Raw genomic sequence first — 23,750 nt, 5'->3', positions numbered from 1 at the left:
TCATCCAAATGGATCAATGAGATGTTTTCTTTTCTTTCCTCCTCTTGCTTGGCTTCTGGCATAGCTTTAAATATTACGGACTCATCACACACCCTCAATGTTAATGTAGACTCGCATACATCAATTAAGGCACATGCGGTGTTTAAAAATGATCTCCCCAAAATGATTGGAATTTTGGGGTCTACTTCCATGTCAACCACCACAAAGTCTACCAGAAATATAAACTTGTCTACTTTAATAAGGAGATCCTCACAAACGCCTTGTGGATGAATTATTGTCTTGTCTGCCAAATGGATCTTCATATTTACCGGTCTTGGCTCCGGTAAATTCAACCTCTTAAAGAAAGATAAAGGCATCAGATTGATGCTTGCACCTGATTCGGTCAATGCTTGGGTGACAACTTTATTCCCAAATTGGCACGGAATTATAATATTCCCCGGATCGCCTTTCTTTTCAGGTAGCTCACTCAATAGTACCTCCGCGACTTCAGCCAATTCTTTCCTAGCAGCAAAAAGACCTTTTAGCAAGTTGAAGTATTTTGGTGTTTGGAGCATTGTTTCCACAAATGGCATATTAACTTGTAAGGCTTTAACATGCTTCATGAAGGTTCTATATGCTTCGACTTTTTTTGCAGGCATGGCTTTAATTGGGTATGGCAAAGGGGGATTATATGGCTTTAAAGGACTGACAATTTTATCATTCACGCACGGACTCGTCGAGTCCATTAGAGGGACTCGGCGAGTCAGATCGGGTTTTGCTAGAGTCGACTCTTCTGCCCTTTCTGTCTTCCTCTTGGAGATCCTTTGTGCATCTGTGAAAATTTCTTCTTTTCTGGAGGTCACTGCACTCACATTCTCCATTCTCGGATTGGTTTCGGTATTACTTGGAAGTTGACCCGGTCTTCTTTCGTTCACTTGGTGTGCAAGCTGTCCCAGCTGTTTCTCAATGTTGAGAATGGATGCCTGCTGATTCCTTATCATGTCTCTGGTCTCATGTATTGCAGCATCGTGATCATTGTGTCACTTTTCGGACGCGGCTATGAATCTAGTGAACATTTCTTCCAAATCAGCTTTCTTTTCTACCGGTTCTTCTCTTTGATATAGTCCCCTCTCCTTCTGCTTGTATTTTTCCTCCTTAGCCTTCTTATACTCTTCGTATGGGAGCCATTCCTTCTTAGGTTTTCGCCAATTTTCGTCGTATCGATCGCCACTTGAATAGAAGACTTGAGCTTTCTTATTTCCATTCTCATCCATATCACAATCCTTGGTGAGATGGGGCCCTCTACAATTTTCACATCCCACCCTCATAGCATGGATTGTTTGATCCATTTTTGTCATTCTTCTATCAAGACTATCAAGCTTAGCTATCACTGCCGCTATGCTATCATTTTCCGCGTTCACTACTCCCCGACTTACTTCGTTTCTTGGATTGTGGTATTCTCTAGAGTGCTTAGAGAATTCTTCAATTAACTCCTTGATTACCGGGGGCGCCTTCTTCGTGAGCGGACCTTGAGAATTTAGCAATTGCCTTGTGGTGACATTGACTCCATCGTAGAAAATGGAGACCTCTTGTTGGCTATTAAGGTCGTGATGTGGGCAATTTCTAAGCAAACTCTTGTATCTTTCCCATGCTTCATAAAGAGATTCTCCGGGCTGTTGCTCGAAGTTGGCAATTGCTTTCTTTAGCTTGGCTATTTTGGAGGGCGGACAAAAAGTGATCAATGAACTCCTCTTTCATCTTGGCCCATGTGGTGACCGATCCGGGAGGAAGAGACTTTAACCAATCCTTTGCAACTCCTTTGAACGTGACTGGGAGCATGCGAAGAAGCTGGGTCTCGCGGGGGACATTCGGTACATTAAAGTAGTCGGCCACATCATTCACTTCGTCCAAGTGTTTATAGGCATCTTCGTGATCCTTCCCATAAAAAGGAATCTCCTTGAGTTGAGCGAGAATATGGCATTTTAGTTCGAAAGTGGTGGTTGCGGGAATTGTTGGCTGCACAAGTCCCGGGCCGGTGTCATCGCGCATCCTCTTCTTCCATTCCCCCATGGGGATTTCATCGATATTAGCCATAGTGATGACTAAATCGTCTTCAAACTCGGAGTCGTGCTCGAATGTTGGTTGTTCTTCTTCCTCGGTCTCGTATTCTATATCTTCTTGAATTGGGTCTTCAATAGTCAAAGAGGCATTGGATGCTCCGGATTTGCTGCTCCTCTTCTTGCTGAAAACGGACTTGAGGTTTTTGAGTGGCGAGTTCTTTGAGGAAGCGGATTCTACAACGGCTTTGCCCTTGCTCTTCCTTAGCGCGGATTCCAGGTCTTCAAGAGGGGGGACCAGAGGTGTATCAGATCCTCGGGTCATGTAACAACTGTAAACAAAACAGAAAACACGTAAAAAGAACAAAAATAAAATAAAAATTTAAAACTGAAACAACGATGTACTCGCCGAGTCGGCACGAGTGCACTCGGCGAGTTCAAGGCAAAAACAGAAAAGAAAATTTCTAGTTACTCTAAAAACGAAATTTTAATAAAACTAATTCTACTTACTGAATTGCTTCTTAAATAACTTTGTGTAAGATAAATCCCACACAAAGGATCGATTAAACTAGAATTTAATGTTAATTTAGAACCGTTCCCCGGCAACGGCGCCAAAAACTTGATGTGTGCAAACTCACTTAGTTTTAAACCTACTTTTAATTATCAAATAACACACAAGAGGCAGTGAACCTACCAATTGTGGTATAGCTAAATAAGCAGGGTATCGATCACAGGGAACGACAAATTAAAATTAAAAACTAATTTTATCTAAGTTAATTAATAAGTAGGGGTTTTCTCTAGTTTTACAAGACTAGAAACTTACTAACTATTACTAATTTATGAACTAGAAAATAGAGACTTAACTAGATTCAATAATTGGAAAGGAACTTCTGTTTAGTTCAACTTGGTTGACTCTATGGTTGATTTCAAGGTAATGGTGCAATGGATTAATTCTTTCGTTGGTTACCGATTCAAGTGATTAGATTCGTATTCACTACCCTAATCCTTAGCAAATAAACTAACTTAAATAGTGGCCAATTGTCTAATTTAATTAAATTCACTAGATTAATTATTCGGGTTAAGTTAGACTTGCAATAGTTAACTAATTTATTCTTTTAATTAACTTCTTGTTTGATGGTCATCTTACAAGCTTGTACATGGATTTACTCAATTTTCGTATTAATTCTAGTTTCATATTCATTAATCATAGACATATGGCATAGTGATCACATAGCATATGAGGTTAATAATCAATAGATGTTCATGCTAATCAATTATCTTCCTATTAACAGAAAATTAATTATTATTCACACACAAGGTTCTTTAGCAAGCTAAAATAACAAAAATTCACCAACTTAGAATTAATCCTACCAATCAATCAAACCATATTGTCAACTTTGTATCCCCAAACAGAAGTCTAAAGGTTTTAGCTCATAATTGAAGTAAATAACAACAAACAAACAAAGTCAAATTGTTTAGCCATAATGATAAAACAAAAGAATAAGTGGAATGATGAAATTTTGCCTCAATTACTCTCTGAGATTGAATTCTAGCTTCGTTCATCGTCTTCTAGGGTTTTTATGCCTTTTCAATCGCAACTAAACTCTTCTGAATCGTTCCAGAAGTCTCCCCCATCGTTCTGAGGAGTTATCTTTATATATATGAATCGACTTGTCGAGTCAGGTGGCGACTCATCGAGTCCATCTCTCAGTCCCCGTATTGTGATAAGTCTCCGGGATCCCGAGTCATTATCTTCTCGATTCTTCGATCGCACTCGCCGATTAGTCGACCCTACTCGCCGAGTAGGTGTTATTTTTGGTGTTTTTCTTCTTTATTCCATTCTTGATCTCTCAACCGCTTCTTCTGCTTCCTTCTGCTTCCGATCTTCATTTTTGGACTGAAAATATAATTCAAACACTTTTAAGTACCTTTTGTCCATAAAATGCAATAATTTAGTTAATAAATGAATAAAAATCTATACTTAATATGAACTAAATATGCACATATCAGAAACCCATTCTCCACCAAAATCGACAACACACATATGAAACAAGGGGGCTAGGCCGATTTTAGAAGTGTGTATTCTCTCTAAAGTCATCCCAAAACCATTTGGTGTTGTGTGAAGCATTTGAGGCATCACACTTGGAGTGCTAGGCTCACAAGGTTTCAATGATCATAAGCAACAACAAGGTAAGTTATTCTATCTTTCATTCAAGTTAAAAAATTGTTCCCCATGTATGCTAGATAAGAATATAACCTTGGAATTCAACTTTGCATGATAATTAGACAAACATATATCCAAGGTTATTAGGGTTGCATGACACTTAGGAAGTGTTAGAATGCTCAAAACCCATCAATGGTATCAGAGCCTAGGCTTGTTTGTTTGTTATTTGTGCAAAATTGATGAAAAAAGTCGATATTGTGAAATCTGCTTGATGAACTCGCCAAGTCCATGGGGGGACTCGCCGAGTTCATGTGTAAATTCATCCTACTCGCCGAGTAGGTTCGTGCACTCGACGACTAGGAGCCTCAGAATGTAAATTTTCGACTTTTGTTGCTGGAAATGGACTTGAAACATTACCCTAAACTGTTTTGGTACTTGAAAAACTTGTTTTAGATGGTGTAATGTTTATGCTAATCCATTTGCAATGGTAATTATCAAAATTACAAAGTTTTAAGTGTAATTTTTGATTCTTGAAAATGTTCATATTCATGTTCTTGAACTTATAAAGATTAGATGATCGTAGGAATTATTTATAACCTACTTGGTAGTTTAATTCTTGATCATAATGTGTTTTAATGGAGTCCATAACTTGTCCTCAAGTTATGGAAAATCAAAAGTCACACTTTTATTAAAACCATTAAAAGAACACATAAGTTATAAAAATGAAGAGTCTTCATTTTGTTACTCAATTAACTCATAAGTTATAAGAAATGAAAAGTTTTGAAAGTTTACAAAACTTGCCCTCAAGTTTTGGAACAAGTAAAGTCTTGATCAAAACTTTAGTTCCAACCCTCAGAATTTTAAAAGTTAAAATTCAACCCTTATACTTTATAATATTATAAGTTAATAATATATATATATATATATATATATATATATATATATATATATGTATAAGAGCAAGTCGTCTTACCGCTAGTACGCCTCATTCACGAAGCCGGTCTATAAGGGGGGTATAAGGTTGTTGCCTATAAAATGACAACTTAATGGGTGTCCACTCTCACCCACCGCTTCCTTGATCGGTGGAGGGTCGTTAGCCGAACGGGTAAGACAAGGACTTATAAATTCTCATTAAAAGTATGATGAATATTATAAAGTAACTAAATGCTTTTATTAAATTCCCAATCTTAGTTACTTTAGGAAAAAAATGTGAATAAGGTGCTAATCCATGAAATTACACTTTACACTTTGTTTAAGTTGTTGGTGGAGAGTGTGTGGTTAACTGGCACACTAACTTGGACTTAACAAGGTAGGTAAAGGGTGACTTAAGGTTTATCATAGTATCGATGGAGCGTGTGTGGTTTACCGGCACATCGATTGAGTGATAAACTTTAAGGGTACCAAGTGATTTGCATGGTTACTTCACACCTCATTTTGTGATCCTCGGTATCCCAGTCACAAAATTTGGAGGGCACACTTGAGATTGAAACATGCCTTTGAAAAGTTCATTGAATCTCAAAAGAATCTAAGAATTTCTAAGAACCAATCAAAAACCTAATATTTTAATATTTTGTTTTTCATGGTGGAAATTGGTGAATCGTCATTCACCTACCTTTCAAATATGTTATAGCTTGGATTACGGCATACCTCTTCTAAGTTATAATATATTGTGATTGGATCCTAGCCTTAATATTACATTTGGGTGTTTTATTAAGGACTCTCTTACTATCTAAACTAATCTTGTCCTCTTCCTTCAGATGTCTTCAAACAATGCTGCTTCTTGCTCTAATCCTAATGGCTCCTTTACTCTTATGAACTTGTGTGAGAAAGTCACTTTTGATGGATCCAACTTCAATGAATGGATCAGAAACATCAGGATGATTACCCGCTATGAGGACAAAGAATATGTCCTCGACAAGGAGCTTAAGGATATTGATGAGACCACTGCAACTCCCCAAGAGATCACTGACTTTCAGGCACATGAAAGGGATGCTACCAAAGTGGCATGCATCATGATGGCCACGAAGACAGCGGAACTCCAAAAGTGTTATGAGGACTTCTACCCTTTTGAAATGTACAAAGATCTGATGGAAAGATACCATCAAAGTGCACGACAAGAGAGGTATGAAATCATCTGCTCCATGATAACAACCATGATGAAGGACGGGGAATCCATCACGAGCCACATGCAGAAAATGCAAAGGTATGTGGATCGGTTGCTGAAGCTTAATGTGAACTTCCCTGAGGAGCTTGCACTCCCTACCATCGTGTTATGATCAATTCTGCATGACATATCACATGAATAAGGAAGAGGTCACACTCAGCAAACTTCAGGGACTTCTCAAGACCGCAGAAACAGGTCTTAAGGGGAAGTCAGTTGTTAACACTCCTACTCCAAACTCCGCCTCGATTTTGGCAATCGGGAAAAGTCGAGGGAAGAAGAGAAAGAGCTCTTCGAAGGGTACCAAAGCTAGGACCCTTGATGGCTCTTCTTCAAGTGGAACCAAGAATGGTTTCGTCACTCCTTCTTCTGACCCAAAAGATGCTGAATGCTTATATTGCCATGAAAAGTCACATTGGAAGCGGAACTGCCCAAAATACCAACAATATGTGAAGGATGGGAAAGTTAAACCCAACCATGCAGGTATTTACACTATCTTATCTAATAACTCACCCCATTCTAACTCTTGGGTCCTTAATACCGGTTGTGGTGTTCATATATGTTATGATTTGCAGGGACTAAGAAGAAGTGAGAATGTGGATCAAGGAAGAATAAACTTAATCATGGGGAATAGGAAAGCTTTACATGTCACCAAGATTGGAGTTTATACTTTATCGCTAAGTAGTGGGTTTAGTTTAGATTTGAATAAGTGTTGTTATTCGCCAGAAATGGCAAGAAACATTATTTCCTTTCATGCTTTGTATAAACAAGGTTTCACCTTTTCATTTGATAATGAAGTTGGTTCTATTAATGCTTTCTTTAATAATGTTCTTTATTTTAAAGCATTACCTTGTGATGGCATGTATGAAACAATATATGTGGTTGATAACTTAGGAAATAATGTATTGTGTATTGATTATGTTAATGATAATAACTTGGATAAAGCATCATTATGGCATTGTCGTCTTGGACATATAAGCAAGAAACACATAGGCCAACTCCAAAAGGATGGAGTCTTGGAGTCATTTGACCTAAAGTCAGATGATAGTTGCGAATCACGCTTACTTGGAAAAATGACAAGGTCACCCTTCAAAGGTTCTTGTGAGAGGGGTGAAGGTTTGTTGGATCTTATACACACGGATGTGTGTGGGCCCTTCAAACATGCCACAAGGGATGCTAATCGTTATTATTTGACTTTTACTGATGATTACAATAGATATGAATATGTCTACTTAATCAAGAATAAGTCAGAGACTTTCGAAAAGTTTAAGGAATTTAAACAGGAAGTCGAGAATCAATTGGGCAGGAACATTAAGATGCTTCGATCCGATCGAGGTGGTGAGTATCTTAGTTCAGAGTTCCTCGACTATCTTAGGGAATGTAGGATTGTCTCACAATTGACACCTCCCAGGACACCGCAGTTGAATGGTGTGGCTGAGAGGCGTAATCGAACCTTGTTGGATATGGTTCGTTCCATGATGAGTCGAGCTTCTATACCAATCTCATTTTGGGTGTATGCCTTAGAGACCGCCGCCCATATCCTTAATCTAGTCCCTACAAAGAAAGTTGCCAAAACTCCTCATGAGATGTGGACAGGTAAAGTACCCAAACTAGACCACATCAAGATTTGGGGTTGCGAGGCTTTTGTGAGACGTGAGACTCATGATAAGCTCGAACCTCGGAGCAAGAGGTGTATTTTCATCAGCTACCCACAGCAATCCTTTGGTTACCTCTTCTACAAACCTAGTGAAAATGTGGTCTTTGTAGCTAGGAGGGCTTTCTTAAGATAGAGAGAGTTCATAAGCCAAGGAAACAGTGGGAGGCAAGTTGACCTTGAAGAAATTCAAGAGTCAAGTGGTGAAGGAACTTCAAACCCTAGCACTCAACTTGAGGAGGAAACTCCTATTGAGCCAATTGACAAGTCTGTACCTCTAAGGCGTTCCACAAGGGTTAGGAATGCACCTGAGCATTACTATGGATTCCATATTACTGCGGGAAGGTGATACACTTATCAGTGATGAGACACTGATAGGTCTGGATGAACCTAACAGTTACGCGGAAGCCATGGTAGGCTAGTGGGAGTATAGTTAGCTTTTTGGTATTGTATGTGGATGACATACTACTCATAGGAAATGACATCCCAACTCTGCAGGAAGTTAAGTCCTGGCTTGGGAAGTGTTTCTCTATGAAGTACCTAGGAGAAGCTACCTATATTCTAGGGATAAGGATCTTGAGAGACCGGAGTAAAAGACTAATTGGACTTAGTCAGAGTACCTACTTGGATAAGGTGCTGAAGAGATTCAACATGCAGGACTCCAAGAAATGAGAGTTACCCATCCAGAGTAACGCCAGACTGAGTAAGACACAAAGCCCTAGTACTGAGGCTGAGATAGCAGAAATGAGTCAAATACCTTATGCTTCGGCTGTAGGATCGATCATGTATGCTATGACATGTACTCGCCCTGATGTAGCCTTTGCCTTGAGCATGGTTAGCAGGTATCAGGGGAACCCTGGCAAGGCACACTGTGCGGTAAAGAATATCCTCAAGTACCTACGGAGGACTAAGGACTGGGTCCTTACCCTCAGTGGGAGTGATGACTTGAGAGTTGTAGGGTATAGTGATGCTAACTTTCAGACTAATAGGGATAATTTCCGCTCTCAGTCAGGCTGGGTCTTTACCCTAAACGGAGGAGCAATTTCTTGGAAGAGTTCCAAGCAAGAGACAGTGGTTGATTCAACTTGCGAATCAGAGTATATTGCAGCTAGCGAGACAGCAAAGGAGGCAATATGGCTGAAGAACTTCATTGGAGACCTTGGAGTTGTACCAGCTATTAAAGAGCCAATGGAAAACTTATGTGATAGTGAAAGTGTTGTTGCCTTAGCCAAGGAACCAAGGGATCACGGGAGATCCAGACACTTCGACAGAAAATACCATTTTATCAGACATCGAATAGAAGAAGGACTCCTCGTGGCAAAGAGGGTATCATCGGATGAGAATCTAGCAGATCCCCTCACGAAGGGACTGACTCGGGTTAAGCATCTCCAGCATGCTCGGAGCATAGGGCTGAAGGATGATATTAGATTTAGTAGTTAGATAACCTCGAAATTTGTAAAGCGTAATTCACATTAGATGATGAATAAAAGGTGTTTTATTTATGAGTAAAGTGTTGCTATCTCTTGTCGATCGTTTACTATATTTCTTTTGCATGTTTTGGCTTCCAGAATAATTATGTTTGGTATATCATATTATTCAAACCTCCACAATCGGTCATATGTCGGAAGTAGGTATGAATCAAGACTTTCATGATTGGTTGCAGAGGTCTAAGGTGTTGGACATGGCTATAACAATCATGAGTGCTCATAAGTTATGAGCATTGGACTCAACCCACGCTCATTGGAATCACTTCATGGAATTTATCTCGAGTGATCGTGAGACGGTAATATCATATAGGTCTTCAAACCTAGAGATATGATTTGTTACTTACGATTTGGTTATGCATTGATTGTACGAAAACGCATTGGTAACTCGATGTTATAAAACGTGCTTTTGTGTATAATTCAATGAGTGGTAAAACAAACATATGAGTCGAAGGTTATTAGGGTTGCATGTATACTTAGGAAGTGTTAGATAGGAATATAACCTTGGAATATAAGCAACAACAAGGTAAGTTATTCTATCTTTCATTCAAGTTAAAAAATTGTTCCCCATGAATGCTAGATAGGAATATAACCTTGGAATTCAACTTTGCATGATAATTAGACAAACATAGATCCAAGGTTATTAGGGTTACATGTACACTTAGGAAGTGTTAGAATGCTCAAAACCCATCAGTTCGTTGACATTACTATGGGGTTGGCCTGCATAGCGCTAGAGATGTGAGACGTTGGGAGAGACCGCTCCAGGATACAGTTGGGTGAGACCCGTGAGCGAGGCCCGTATGTCAGTAGTAGTATAGGTGAGACTGAAGAGCAAAATTGCTTAGTAGTATGGTTTGGGTGAGACCCGTAGGCGAGGCCCGTGCGGTAGTAGTTAGGCAATTGAGACTAGAGGGATAGATCGCTCTAGGGTGTAGCTGGGTGTGACCCGCCGGCGGGGCCCGTGAGATTATAACAGCACAGGTGGGATCTAGTAAGGACCTTAGGGTCTAAATAAGGGATCAAGGATCCCAGGACTTGTGGCGCCAGAGTGGCAGATTAGATAAAGCAGCTTAGATAGCCGAAGTTTCTTCAGAAGTCGTTGGGAGCGACTAAGAGATCGTGTTGGATGTAGTCACCGGTGGAAGTCCGGTAACCCAGTTATTGACAGATTAGTTGGGACCTGGTGGTCTCAGTTCATCCGGAAGGCGGATAAGGAACAACGGAATTTACAGTTAATGGTGGTAATGATAAGAGAAGTATGGTATGGGACAGCTGGTTGACCGAGGAGTGCTACGCCTCTCACAGTTGGGTTGAATAATCTCAGAGGGAAGGATTTAACCCTGTTGCGCAGCTCTCGTATGAGTCTAACCGTTGCAGGGATGAATCTTTTACTCGAAGGATTATCTGATTCATTCGTTCGGATGGGTACTCAGCACTAAGTTATAGTAGTAAGAAGTATTCAGTATGTATCGGCAGTAGTGACCAACATCGGGAGTGACTTGTCACACCCCCGAACCAGACGGCGGAAACGTCCGAGGGCTGTCGTGACTTAATTGAATACCATAACATTGAATATATATGAAACGTAACAACATTCGTCACCATGCATTAATATAGTACAACCAATAAAGTTTACATGTAGTACATTGTTTAAACATTACATTCCCAAAAATAAATTGTTCGATTCGTTAATAAGTAAACTGCAAGCCATCACTGAGTACATTTTCCTTTGGTTCACTGGTTCCCTGAGAATACAAGTATTTTGAAAAACGTCAACATGCGAAATGTTGGTGAGTTCATAAGCGGTATTTGAAAGGCAATGTTTTGTATCATTCTGAAAACTACCAGAAAATCCGATATTTTCTGAAAAGAGCTTTTGAAAACATTTGTGAAGATCCATAAGTATGCTTGTTTGTTTCTATAGTTGTAAAGAAAATGTTCATCAAAATTGTGTACGTTTTGAAAACCGAATGTATTGAAAAACCCTAGGAAAACCCGATGTTTTCCTAATTCTTTGAATTCCATGAAGTTAAAATGAAACCATTGCAACGCGTGAAGTTATCAATTCCAGGCGACGTTGGATTATTTTTGAGCATGATTAATTGCTATAAACATGCGTTACACAAACGACCAGTTTATAACTATACTAACGATCCCGTAGGCGTCGTCCGTACTAATCACGTTATCCAACCGCCCTGACTTCCCCACATCCGAAGAGAAAAAGGACACGAAGACCCCGATGACTCCATTAACCGGTTGGGGATAAAAAAAAAAAGGGGTACGAGGGGTACCAGACCCGCCTCGCATGAAATATCGACTTTACTAGCAATACCAAAGGACCCTTGGGGACCAATAGTATACAAGCCATTGAAAGTCCTTTTACGCTGTGCTAGATCATGTAAGACCCAACACCTCGTAAGGTAGAAGTCTTCGGGCCTTAAGATCAGGTCATTGGGCTAGCTAGGCCCAACAAACAAGATTTTACACTTTTGGGGCCCAAAGATGGTGCGTAGACGTCTGTGCACTCTCACGTGTATATTGAATTCCCAAATGTTACTTGTATGAATCGAGGTATCGTCGCGTTAGTAGTTTCGGATTTTTATTGGTTCGAGACCGAACCAATTCGTTTAACAACGACTTTTGGTATTGTTGTGTATTGTATTTCGTCGATAGTCACGGTGCCATTATTTGATCAAATTGCGTGTATTGAATTAGCCTTGAAAGTTTTCTGTTTTCAGCCCCTCATTGTTTGTAAAATTTACTTTTTCAACCCTCTAATTAAATAACTTTCCGGTTTGGTCCTTAAATCATTTTTCTTGACATTTTAACACCCAAAAATTATTGAAATTAATATTTTTCAGCATATTTTTCATTGAAAACAGTTTAAGTCCCTGAGAATGCAGTTTTCTCGGTTATAACCCCTCTTTTTCGCAGTTTTGACAATTTTGGCCCAAATTGGAAATTTTTTGCAACTTTGGTCCTTTTTAAATTTAAAAAGCATTTTAAACCTTTGAAAAGTGCTTGGAACACTAGTAGTCCACTGTTTTACAGAAAAACACAGTTTTGGCCCTCCAAAACAGAAAATTTCGCAATATGGGCCTTATTGGGCCGAAAATGTCATTTTTAGCCCATTAAGCTTGAAATTTATGTTTTTAATCCTCCAACAAGTATATTTTTAGAAAATACATTATGGAAACTGTTTTGACTCATCTCCCCCATCAGATTTCGGAATAATTCAATTTGGGCCCTTTAACTTTATATTTTTCGCATTTTATGTCCAAAAATTGAGTTTTTAGCCCAAAGAAAATGTTACTAAGCCATTTAGCTATTTTTCTTGGAACACTTTATATGTAGAAATATATTTGATGCTAGTGTCATTTAACATAAAGTATATCTCGATTTTTAGGGGTTTATGACTAGATCCAACATTATAAACACACAAAAACACACATATAAGCATAGAAATCATACAAGGCATACAAAACACATATAGATCTACACTTTCACTTGTATTCCCCCCCCCCCCACAAAACTCATAAAAACAGAAAATAGGGGATATGAAGCTCACCTTAGTGTGTGATTTCGGTTTTTGAAGAAAAGATGGAAGAAAACTTGGTGATTTTTGGCCTTAGCACCCTTTTCTTGAAGATCTCGAGTTTGATGTGCTTCTAGGATGTAAGATCACGAGTTTGGCATGGATTAGGAAAAGATTTTGATGACAAAAAGAATCTAAGTCATAGATCCAAACATAATCTTACCTTAGATGAAGAATTTGTGGAAATTTCCTCTTGAATGCTTCCTAAATTTCGAGATCTTTGAGTGGAGAGGGAGGAAGTTTTCTTGAGTGTTCTTGAGAGAGTTTGTGAGATGTGTGTGTGTTTGAGATGGCCGAGAGTGAGAGAGAGGGAAGAAGGAATGAACTTTGAGGTGATGTATGCATGGGTATATGAGATATAATGCATGGATAACCATGAGGTAATAGTGAGGTGTCACTTGAAAGTCAACTCTCTTCACCTCCTCTTGGGTTTGGGCCTTGGGCCGAGAGTTTTGAAGGGAAAAGGAAAAATTTGGGCTTTTTGCCCCTAAGCCCAATATTAGAGTTTGTTTGGGTGTGTTTCAACCTAAAAGAATGTGGTAGGATTTTCACTTTTTTGTTGGACTAGTTTAGGTTATTCATGGATCAAAGCTTTTAATTCATTTCATTCTAGGCCCAAAATGGCCCAAAATGTTGAAATAAATTAATGTGGGTCCAAATAGAGCCCAATTAGGGTTCTATGCCCATGATAGTCAAATTGGAAGCTTATTGGTCCATTTGGGCCCAATAAGGAAGTCCTAGTCCAAAAATGGACCTAAACAAGAACTTCTAGGGTTTCCAATTGTTTGATGACTATTTGTAGCACTTGTATGATGTATTTGATTGAAGTTTTTGATGTCATAATAGTAGGTATCACACATGCTCTTAAGTTTTTGATTCACATTAACTTGAGTGTATAGATTACATGACACAAAATTTCCAGTTGTGACATGACTGGAGTAATGGATACCGCGAAGGATATGTCCTTCATAGTGATGGAGGAAATGATTAGTTATGGAACGGTGCCTTGGGAAGGCCAGTAAACACACAAGGAAAAAGGGGGTGAACCCCTAGGGTGTCCAACATAAGTACTCGGGGAGTACCGAAAGGATTGTCAGTTGAGTGAGTTGTGTGCTCAGGATTGGCGGGATTAGAGTGCACTTGAGGATTGATATCTACAAGGACTAGTTTTATTCTGAGTGACCGGACGGAAGGTCAATGGAAGTGGTCGGCCGGATTTATATTCATCAGGAAAGGGTGATGCGAGCAGATTGCAGGACAGTTGGCATTAGTGGACTTCGAGGACAAAGTCTAGTTTAAGTGGGGGAGAGTTGTAACACCCAAAATAAGGAAGACCAAGAAAGGAAAGAAAAGCCCTAAGTCAAGGGAGTCAACTCGTAGAGTCCAAGGAGGAACTCGATGAGTCGGAGCGTGACCCATGTCGCGGATTAAGTGACCGACTCCGCGAGTCGGGGAGACTGACTCGGCGAGTCTGGTCTGGGCTAGGAAAACCCTAATTTCGGGACTTGGCACCCTATTTAAGCGTCTCATTCTCATTTCTAGGGCTTCATTTACAGCCCCTACTGTCCAGAGTGAAACCCTAATGTCCTCCATGAAAGTGTGAGCTATTATTGTGTGTTCTTGAGTGATTTGAAGGCTAGAAGAAGAAGGAGGAGTTGTAAGAGCTAAGGAGTGATTGTAGATCCAGAATTAGTCCCTAATCCTCATCACTTTCTGGTAATCAAGCTCTTACCTTGATCTATGGATTCCTATATTTCTTCATGTCCCTTTTATAAGACTTTTGGGACCATTTCCAAGGCCAACCCGAGTATTGAGCCTTTGAGGACGAATAGAGACTAGATCAGAGCATCTTTGAGCCTTAGGAGCTTTGAGGGAGAAGCTTTTCTCAGCTATGGTTTCCTTTCATGGCTTAGACCTCCATTGTAGCTTAGATTTGGTGTTTTAGCCTCATAACCCCTTGCATGCACGTAAAGTTAGCAACTTTACGTGAAATGGTAGCATAAGGAGTCCATATCTATGAGTTGGAAGTGTTGGAATAGACTGAAAGAGACAGAATAGAGTTATCACAAGGAGGACTCGGCGAGTCGGGTCGCAAAACCCAAACCCTTCCGTATGAGTTGGATTAATGGGTGGGGTTAGAGAAGGACTCAGCCAGTCTGTGTTCGTGATGGACATGAAGATCATGGTACTCGACGAGTTCAAGGATGAACTCGGCAAGTCGAAGGCAATCTCCTTAGCTGATGAACATGGACTCGGCGAGTTGTAGAACAACTCGGCGAGTCGGTTGAAGATAGTCCTGAGGTGTTGATGAAGGAGAACTCGTCGAGATCTCGCTAGACTCGACGAGTGGAGTCGGGGTTGTTTGGGATTTGAGGATCATGGACTCGGCGAGTTGGTGGAACAACTCGGCGAGTCGAGTCAACTGGAAGGTTGACTTTGACCAAAGTTGACTTTGACTTCTAGAGTTCAGTTTGGGACTAGGTGTTATATTGATATTAGTAGCTCGGGGAGCTAGTTGAGCGGCGGTTCAGAGAGTTGTCAGATAGTAGCCAGAGGGTTATCAGCAAGTTCAGCAGTGCAGGTGACTTTCCCTTTGTGTGAATGGGTCTACGACCACAATGTCGGCCCATGTAGTTATGAGTAAGAAGACCCGGGGGTTAGCCCCAAGCACTGTTTTCTAGTATGATATTCAGGACCAAGGTCCGATGTCAGGCGGGTGCCCAAGGAATGGTTTGCATGATAGAGTATACTTGTTGTCTGTGTGATGCATGTATGTACCTGGTAGGAAGGTGAGTGTTGGCGAGGTCTCGTATCTCACCAATAACAGAGTATGGATGGTGTTCCATATCTCATTAGTAGCAGAGCAGGGGCGAGGCCCGAGATAGGTATGGAGTGAGTGTGGGCGTGGGCCCGTATCTCACTTACAGTAGGAGCTTGGACGGGGTTCAATGACTCACTAGTGACAGGATAGGGGCGAGGCCCAAGGCAGGCGAGGCCTTAGGACAGGAATGCAGTAGGGTATGTTCAGTTATGTGTTATATGCTATTTGTATTATGTGGTTAGCGGGCGGGGCCCAGAGACAGGCGGGGCCTAAGAGAAACAGATATGTATCCGAGCGGGGCTCGAAGCCAGGCGGGGCCTGGAGCGGCGGGGCCGTTGTAGCGGGCGAGGCCCGGGGTAGCGGGTGAGGCCTGGAATAGCAGGCGTGGCCCAGTATGTGTTTATGCAAGGTATGTGGTAGGTTGGGGGGGGGGACTCACTAAGCTTCGTGCTTACAGTTTTCAGTTTTGGTTTCAGGTACTTCCGGTAGCGGAGGGAAGAGTTCGGGATGATCGCATGACACACACCATAGTTAGTCAGCCTGGGATGTTTTACTCTGATAATGAAAATATGTTTTGGAACTAATACTCTGAATTATGTTATGGTTTATGATATGTTTTATGAATATGGATTTAGTAATGATTTAAAGAAAAATTTTTGGTACGGATTTTTGGGACATTACATCTTGTGGTGCACGTACACTTATGTAAATTATTAATTATTTTGGCAGCCCTGTCAATGTGTATTTGATGCTTAAAAAACCCAACATTTATTGTCGTCGACATGTCGATGTGAAGCCTATTTCCGACGACAAACACCATACCCCGATGGAATTTTTGCCGTCTGACACTATGCCAATGCCAACCTTCTAAAGTTAAAAAAAATGACCATTGAGAGGCTTGTAGCCTGTTTTTTTTTTTTTTTTTTTTTTTTTTTTTCTTTTTAGAAGTATTTAAGACTTTTTTTACTAAATAACCACTATATGTACACACTTTTACCATTTAATCTACACAAAATACAAACCTTTTACTCTCATAATGTCTTCCAATAATCATCTCCCAACCCTTCCAACCCAAATGCACTTTTCAGTTACGATCCGTCATCACTACCACCTTACCGACCACAATTCGATCCATCAATTTACTCTCAAAACCAAATGTTTATAAATTATAGATGATGTTCTAGCTACTATTTACAATTCTAAATGTCACCGTAACAAGTGTTTCCACCAAACGTCAACCTATTTCCACAACAATTCCAATTCCAATCCCAACCACCATGTACAACACCCCAACAAAAAAATCAAATTCAAATCCAATTCCAATCCCAACCACCTACAACACCCTCAACTGAAACCCTTTCGATTTCGAACCATCAGAAGAAGCTTAACCAAAAAGAAAAAAGGAGTGCTGAAAGTAGAAGATGGAATAAAAAAGAAGAGACATAATTAACGTATGCATGAATCGACATATCAGAAGATAATGTCACCGAAAAGAACCAATCACATGATTAATTTTGGATACGTGTTCCAAAACGGTTTTGTAAAAGTATGGGTAGGAGCCAAGATTATCAGACACATGACAAATGTATTTGGCAAATTGAACCAAACTTCTGAATTCAATATTCATTATCGTGCATTCGTGACTACTATTTTTTTCTTTTTAGTAATTTTATTATATATTATTATTAACTTAATAATAAATTATTATATATAATTAATAATATATTAAATTCGGTACGGTTCAACTATTTACAGTGATTGGAAAATTAAAAACCACACTGAAATTTGTAGTTTTGAAAAATTAAAAGCCGCTCATTGATTTCCATCTCATTTCCGGTTTATGTAGTTTTTTTCGATTGTTTTTTACTCCCACTCAAATGATGATTCGACGTGTCATCCTTTTTTGGCCTATTATTAAAAACTAAATTGAAATACTCGACTTATATCTTCTAGTGTCATAACGATCGATTGTGTTTGTTTTTTGTGATTCGGTTTTTCTATGTACCGATTTTTTATTTTTATTTTTATTTAGAAAAACTAACAATGTCACATTCAACGTTTTTCTTCGTATTTTTTCAAAGGGATAATGACTTAAAAGGGTAATATATTTTTCGATTTGTACACATTTGGTTACTGAATTTTTTTTGTCCATATTTACCTCTTTAATTTGTTAAACTGTACACATTTAGTCTTTATGACTAGCTACATCAAGTTAGCCGGTAAAAATGACTAAATAGGGTAATATATTCCTTATTTTGTATACATTTAGTCTTTAATATTTTTGTACACATTTAGTCCTTAATATTTTTTTTTGCAAAATAAGTCAATTTTGTTTTTGTACTCATTTAATACTTATGAACGATTTCTTTAAGTTTTTCTCACGACATCTTACGTGAGATAGCCATATGGTGGTGTGATAGATTGAGGCGGTCGTGCTATATGTTATAGGGCAAGATACCTGATGTAGGCCGGCTGTAAGCCGTAGACACGGAGGCTCGAGAAGGGCGGTTGGGTTAAGGCGACACCAACAAACCTTGGGTATTCCAGTCTGATGATTGATTGGATCTGTTGTATGTTGGCATTCCAGTTCGATGACTGATCGGGCCAATGTATTCCAATCTAATGAGTGTGGGCCCGTTATGCATGATAATACGTTTGTTGTATCGGGTATTTTAGGGGAAACTCGTTAAACTTTGTGTTTACCCAGTTGTTTATGTTTTCAGGTTCTATCGTTGGTCATGAGAAGGCGAAGGCAGGACTGTACACACTCATCAACAGTATTGATGATACCGCGTTTCCTATATAACTCTGATTTTCGATCAGTGTATTTTGGAATAAACGTTTTTTTTCTTAATAATAGATTTATAATTTGAGAGTTTTGCCTTATTTAAAAATGAAGTTTTTTTGGTTGTGAAAATGAGACGTTACACATAAACATCAATAGCCCCACACTCTTCATTAGTGATTATCCAATGTAAGATGTCGTGAAAAAACCTATAGAAATCATTCATAACTACTGAATGAGTACAAAAACAAAAATGACTTATTTTTAAACAAAAAAATATTAATGACTAAATGTGTATAAAAATATTAAGGACTAAATGTGTACAAAATAAGAAATATATTACCCTATTAAGTCATTTTTCTCGGCTAACCTGGAGTAACCGGTCATAAAGGCTGAATATATACAGTTTAACAAGTTGAAGAGGTAAATGTGAACAAAAAAAAAAAAAAAAACTTAGTTACCAAACATATACAAATCCAATAATATATTACCTTTTAAGTCATTATTAGGAGTGTTCATTTGGATGGATCGGTTTAATCCAATCCGATCAAGTGAATCCAAATTAATTTCGGTTTTCAAAACGTAGATCCAAATAGTCCAAACTAAATTCAAATCCGATCCGATCCAACCAAATTATAATTCGGTTGAATCGGTTTTTTACAATTCGGTCTTCAAGAATCAAGACATTTCAACAAATATATAACTTTAGTATTAACTTACTCTATAATATCAACTAAAAAATATTGTTTAATTAGTTGTGAATTAAAACTTATAAATAACTATCAAGAAAAATATATTATAGTTTACTACTTTATAGACAATTTTTTTTGATAAGAAGAACATATTAAAGTATTATAATAGATGAAAAATTTTAATATATTAAAAGAATAATTTAGTAAATTTATAATTTATTAAAGATATATATTAAAAAGAACAAAATAATAAATTATAATTCGGTTTTTTTGGACTATTCGGTTTTTATTTTATAAACCAAAACCAATTCGAAATCCAAAATAATAATTCGGTTTTGCTAAAAATCAATCCAAAAATCCGAATATCCGAACCAAATAGTCCGATCCAAATTGTCCAATTGGACAATTCGATTTTATCCAAATAGTAACAGTCCTGGTCATTATCCATTTTTCAAATATTTAGATGGGCTAACTCTTGAGGCCTTACTCCTTAGCGATTTTTGTCTCACCCTAAGCCCAAAAAAAGCCTTCACAGTTCACAGTTTCACAGTTCGCAATTGCACAAAACCTCTTCTCACTTCTACTGCTGAGCGCTTTCCTCCCTCCTCGGCCTCTATCGTCGACGTTAATTGTCTGATTCGTTGATTCCTCCATCTCCGGCCTGACACCGATTCCATCATCTGTAAGAACGCTTAACCTAATTTTATGTTTTGTTAAGTTTCCGATTTTCAATTGTATGAGAGTTTTGTCAAGTTACAATGAGATTAGCATTATTTGTGATTTTGAGCTTATTCAGTTTTTTCAATTTTAAATCCTTCGTTTTCCAGGTGTTCAGCCATTTCCCTATGTCGACGACGACAACGAGTGTACGAGACGAGTAGTTCTTTGCCCTCCTCCACTCCTTTTCCATCGTTCATTTCCAGCAGCTATATCATGTATGTGTAACGCCTTTCTATGTTTCTGTTTGTAACTTTCTGTTTGAGCTAAATTAGAACTGCTATATGTGATAAATACAATGCATTAGCATCTTGTATATAGACAAAATAGAAGACATCACCACTACACATACATTCAAATCCTCAAGCTGGTTTAGTTATTGTAATGTAGAAATCAATAGAAAAAGAAAGAAAAGGATTTGTGAAAATAACACAACGTAAGGACTGCATATGCCCTAGAAAATAGAAATCCACCCTTCAGGGTTTTTGGTTTGAAACCAAACCAAACTGAATTCAAATTAGGTTTTTCGGTTTGGTGTAGAATTTTTACCCAACAGAGTAAATCCGGATTTCATTTTTTGAATTTTGTGGCTGTTTAATGGAAAACCTAGTTATATTTCCACAATTGATGAAAAGTTAGTTATCAATGTTTTCTATACCATCAATTTAAAATTCGGAACATAATGTGTTTAACATCCAAACTTGAAGTGTGCCTCTTCTTTGTAAAATGTAAAGATTACATCTTATGTTGCTTTAGGCCTCTCAAGAAACAGTTTTGACAAATGTATTCTGGGGCTATTTATGATTTTGGCATAACCCAAAACCTCACCAAGAAAACCATTTTCTTTTTCTTTTTTGTAAGTAGCAATACTTTCGGTATGGTGGTTTAACATTTGGTACAAATCTACTTGAAGTATGTTCATGCAAATGCCAATATATGAACTTGTATATATATGTTTCAATCTATTTGAAGCAATATCTTATCTCTATTTTTGCATTGAATTTGGTTTATAACTACTAAAGTACTCGATTTATTTTTAAAAATGTCTATTTATATGTGTTTTATGATATACATTCTCAGACAATTATAAAATTTGGGACTTGCACTCAAGATACCAAATGTTGGTTCCTCGCCAAATGCTGACTAGAGCCCTACATATCCGCCACATCAGACAATCCTCCACATCAGCAGCAGCTTTAATTAAAGATTATGATGAAACCCCACTGACATATCTTGAAGGCTTTCCTAAACCAGACCCTAAACATGCTGAGACCATTCACGCGTTGCCACGTGGACTCTCTGGGAAAAACATATCAGCCAAAGAACGCAAGGCTGGACGTGTCCCAAGTATTGTGTTTGAGCAAGAAGATGGACAACATGGAGGCAACAAAAGGCTGATTTCTGTTCAGAATAATCAAATCAAGAAACTTGTAAATCATCTTGGAACTTCTTATTTTCTTTCACGCCTCTTTGATCTTGAGGTGAGAGCTGATGTTGGAAGTGATGATGTTATTGAGAAAGTTCGTGTCTTGCCTCGATTGGTATGTTACATGATTTTGTAATTATTTGTTAAATGCTAGAAATAGTTTTTTTTTTTTTTTTTTTTTTTTTTTTTTTTTTTTTTTGAAATACACAATTAGATGAAAGTACATTGCTGTTTTTCTTGGATTAAGAAGATATGAATTTGTGGTTTATTTGGATTTCAGCTTCATCTTCATGCTGCTACAGATGCTGTGCTGAATGTGACATTTGTAAGAGCACCATCTCATGCTTTATTGAAGGTTGATGTTCCACTTGTGTTTATTGGAGATGATGTGTCCCCTGGGTTGAAAAAAGGTATGCACAATTTCAATATTTAAAAAAAATATATATAACAATACCTTCTTTTTGTACTAAAATCATATGCAACAATGACATGAATTTGTTACAACTTTAACTTTTCATTTAGGCTATGTTTGGCGTACTAGCTGAAAAGCTAGCTGCTAAATAAAAAGCTAGCTGATGTTTGGTAAAACTAGCTAAAAAGTTAGCTGAAATATATGAAATGACATAAAAGGACATGTGTTTTTAACTTTTTATAATTAATTAAGGGGTATATTTGGAAAATTTTAAAAAAGCTCCTAACACAACCTTAAAATATATTAAGCTACTTGTTGGCTTGCCAAACACGACAACTTAAAAAAGCTCGAAAAATAAGGTAGCTGTTGCGCGCCAAACACAACCTTAGTTTGAAATTTGAAAGTAAGCTACAACAGAGTCAGTCAGTCAACAGATACCTTTTCGTCCCTAGGCCATCTAGTTTTATGACCCAACTGGTTAATCATTTCAAATTACCATTTTGCCCTTGTCTCCTGATATCCCCACCATATTCAAGATTTTCTCACCCTTTTGATCTGTCTCTGCACCATAAAATCATCACGGGTTGATAAATGATAATAATAATAATAATAATGGGTGTGTTTTGATTTTTGAATGATGTGCAGGGTCTTATCTAAACATAATTAAAAGAACAGCAAAGTTCATATGTCCAGCGGATATAATCCCTCCATTTATCGAAGTGGATTTAAGCGAATTAGACGCGGGTCAGAAATTGGTGATGGGGGATCTCAAAGTTCATCCTGCTCTCAAGCTTGCTCGCTCTAAAGACGAACCCATTTGCAAGATTGCTGGTGCGAGGGCTTCTTTAGAACAAAAGAAGTCCAAATAATCACTACCATTTATTTTCTCAAGGTTTGCTTATTATTTCCATTCATTTCTAAAAACTAATCAACGTGTTTTTTTTTTTTTTTTTTTTTTTTTTTTTTTTTTTTTATCTTAAGATCATATTTTCTTTCTTTTTATTCAGGAAAGACAGTATGGATTTTGGTTCGAAGTTTTCCTTCACCCCCAATAAAGTTAAAATGGTGTTTCGTTGGCTTGTTTTTTACTGCATGGAATTTTGTCACCCTATTTAAGTAGTGTTTTCAGGGATAGGTATTTTGTTGCATTAAACTTTTAATATAAAATTAAGATAACTAGTCAAAGATTTCAAGATTATTTAGACTCTATTTACATGGGACGTGACTAGATTTGACTGGATAAACTTTTTATGACAATGATAATATATATTAGTGATGTTAAAAAATCCGAAACTAAATAATCGACCATAACCAAATGAGCTTTGGGTTATTTGGTTTGGTTGACAAAATAAAGATAGCTTTATATGGTTTGATTTTGGTTAATTTTTTGATATTTTAGGCTAACCAAATAACTCACATGAAAAAATCGATATGTAGATTTATAATTAACTAGGTGTGAGACCCATGTATTACATGGGTTTATTTAAAAAAAATTAAATATAAAATTTTAACAATTTGAAAACTTTAAATTTATAAGAAAAATAAGAAATTTTTTGAATTATTAAAATTAATAAGACTTTAATGCATTAAATACATTACATATATAAACCATTTTCTAATAAATACCTTACATATATATTACCTTATATATTAAATGTGGATTTTAATTTAATAAAATAAAAAATACAATAAAATGACAAGTGGAAAATAGAAAAATTTAAAATTTCTAGAAAATGCCATGTGTCCAAATAAATGAGATGAGGACGTGTGGCAAAGTCATTTTCATTTATTATGGTAGATTTT

At 37.7% G+C, this 23,750-nt stretch overlaps 1 protein-coding gene and 1 non-coding gene across 2 annotated transcripts; both read left to right on the top strand.

The window, feature by feature from the left end:
- The first annotated feature begins 1,581 nt into the window (after positions 1–1,581).
- On the top strand, positions 1,582–1,688 carry LOC145065174 (small nucleolar RNA R71). The gene has a single exon (XR_013688321.1). It is a non-coding gene; the product is annotated as a small nucleolar RNA R71 (small nucleolar RNA).
- An 18,233-nt stretch (positions 1,689–19,921) lies between these two features.
- LOC145063251 (Ribosomal protein L25/Gln-tRNA synthetase, anti-codon-binding domain-containing protein) lies at positions 19,922–23,156 on the top strand. The gene is made up of 6 exons (XM_079010844.1): positions 19,922–20,074; positions 20,220–20,327; positions 21,190–21,650; positions 21,816–21,945; positions 22,593–22,839; positions 22,955–23,156. The coding sequence occupies exons 3-5, from the start codon at positions 21,228–21,230 to the stop codon at positions 22,814–22,816; spliced, it is 777 nt and encodes a 258-aa protein (XP_078866970.1). The 5' UTR covers positions 19,922–20,074; positions 20,220–20,327; positions 21,190–21,227; the 3' UTR covers positions 22,817–22,839; positions 22,955–23,156.
- Positions 23,157–23,750: the final 594 nt, after the last annotated feature.

The sequence above is a fragment of the Lactuca serriola genome, chromosome 7 (genome assembly GCF_051521515.1).
Source record: "Lactuca serriola cultivar US96UC23 chromosome 7, Lser_US96UC23_V15, whole genome shotgun sequence".
NCBI classification, from domain to species: Eukaryota; Viridiplantae; Streptophyta; class Magnoliopsida; order Asterales; family Asteraceae; genus Lactuca; species Lactuca serriola.
This window is presented reverse-complemented; position numbering and strand designations above follow the sequence as displayed.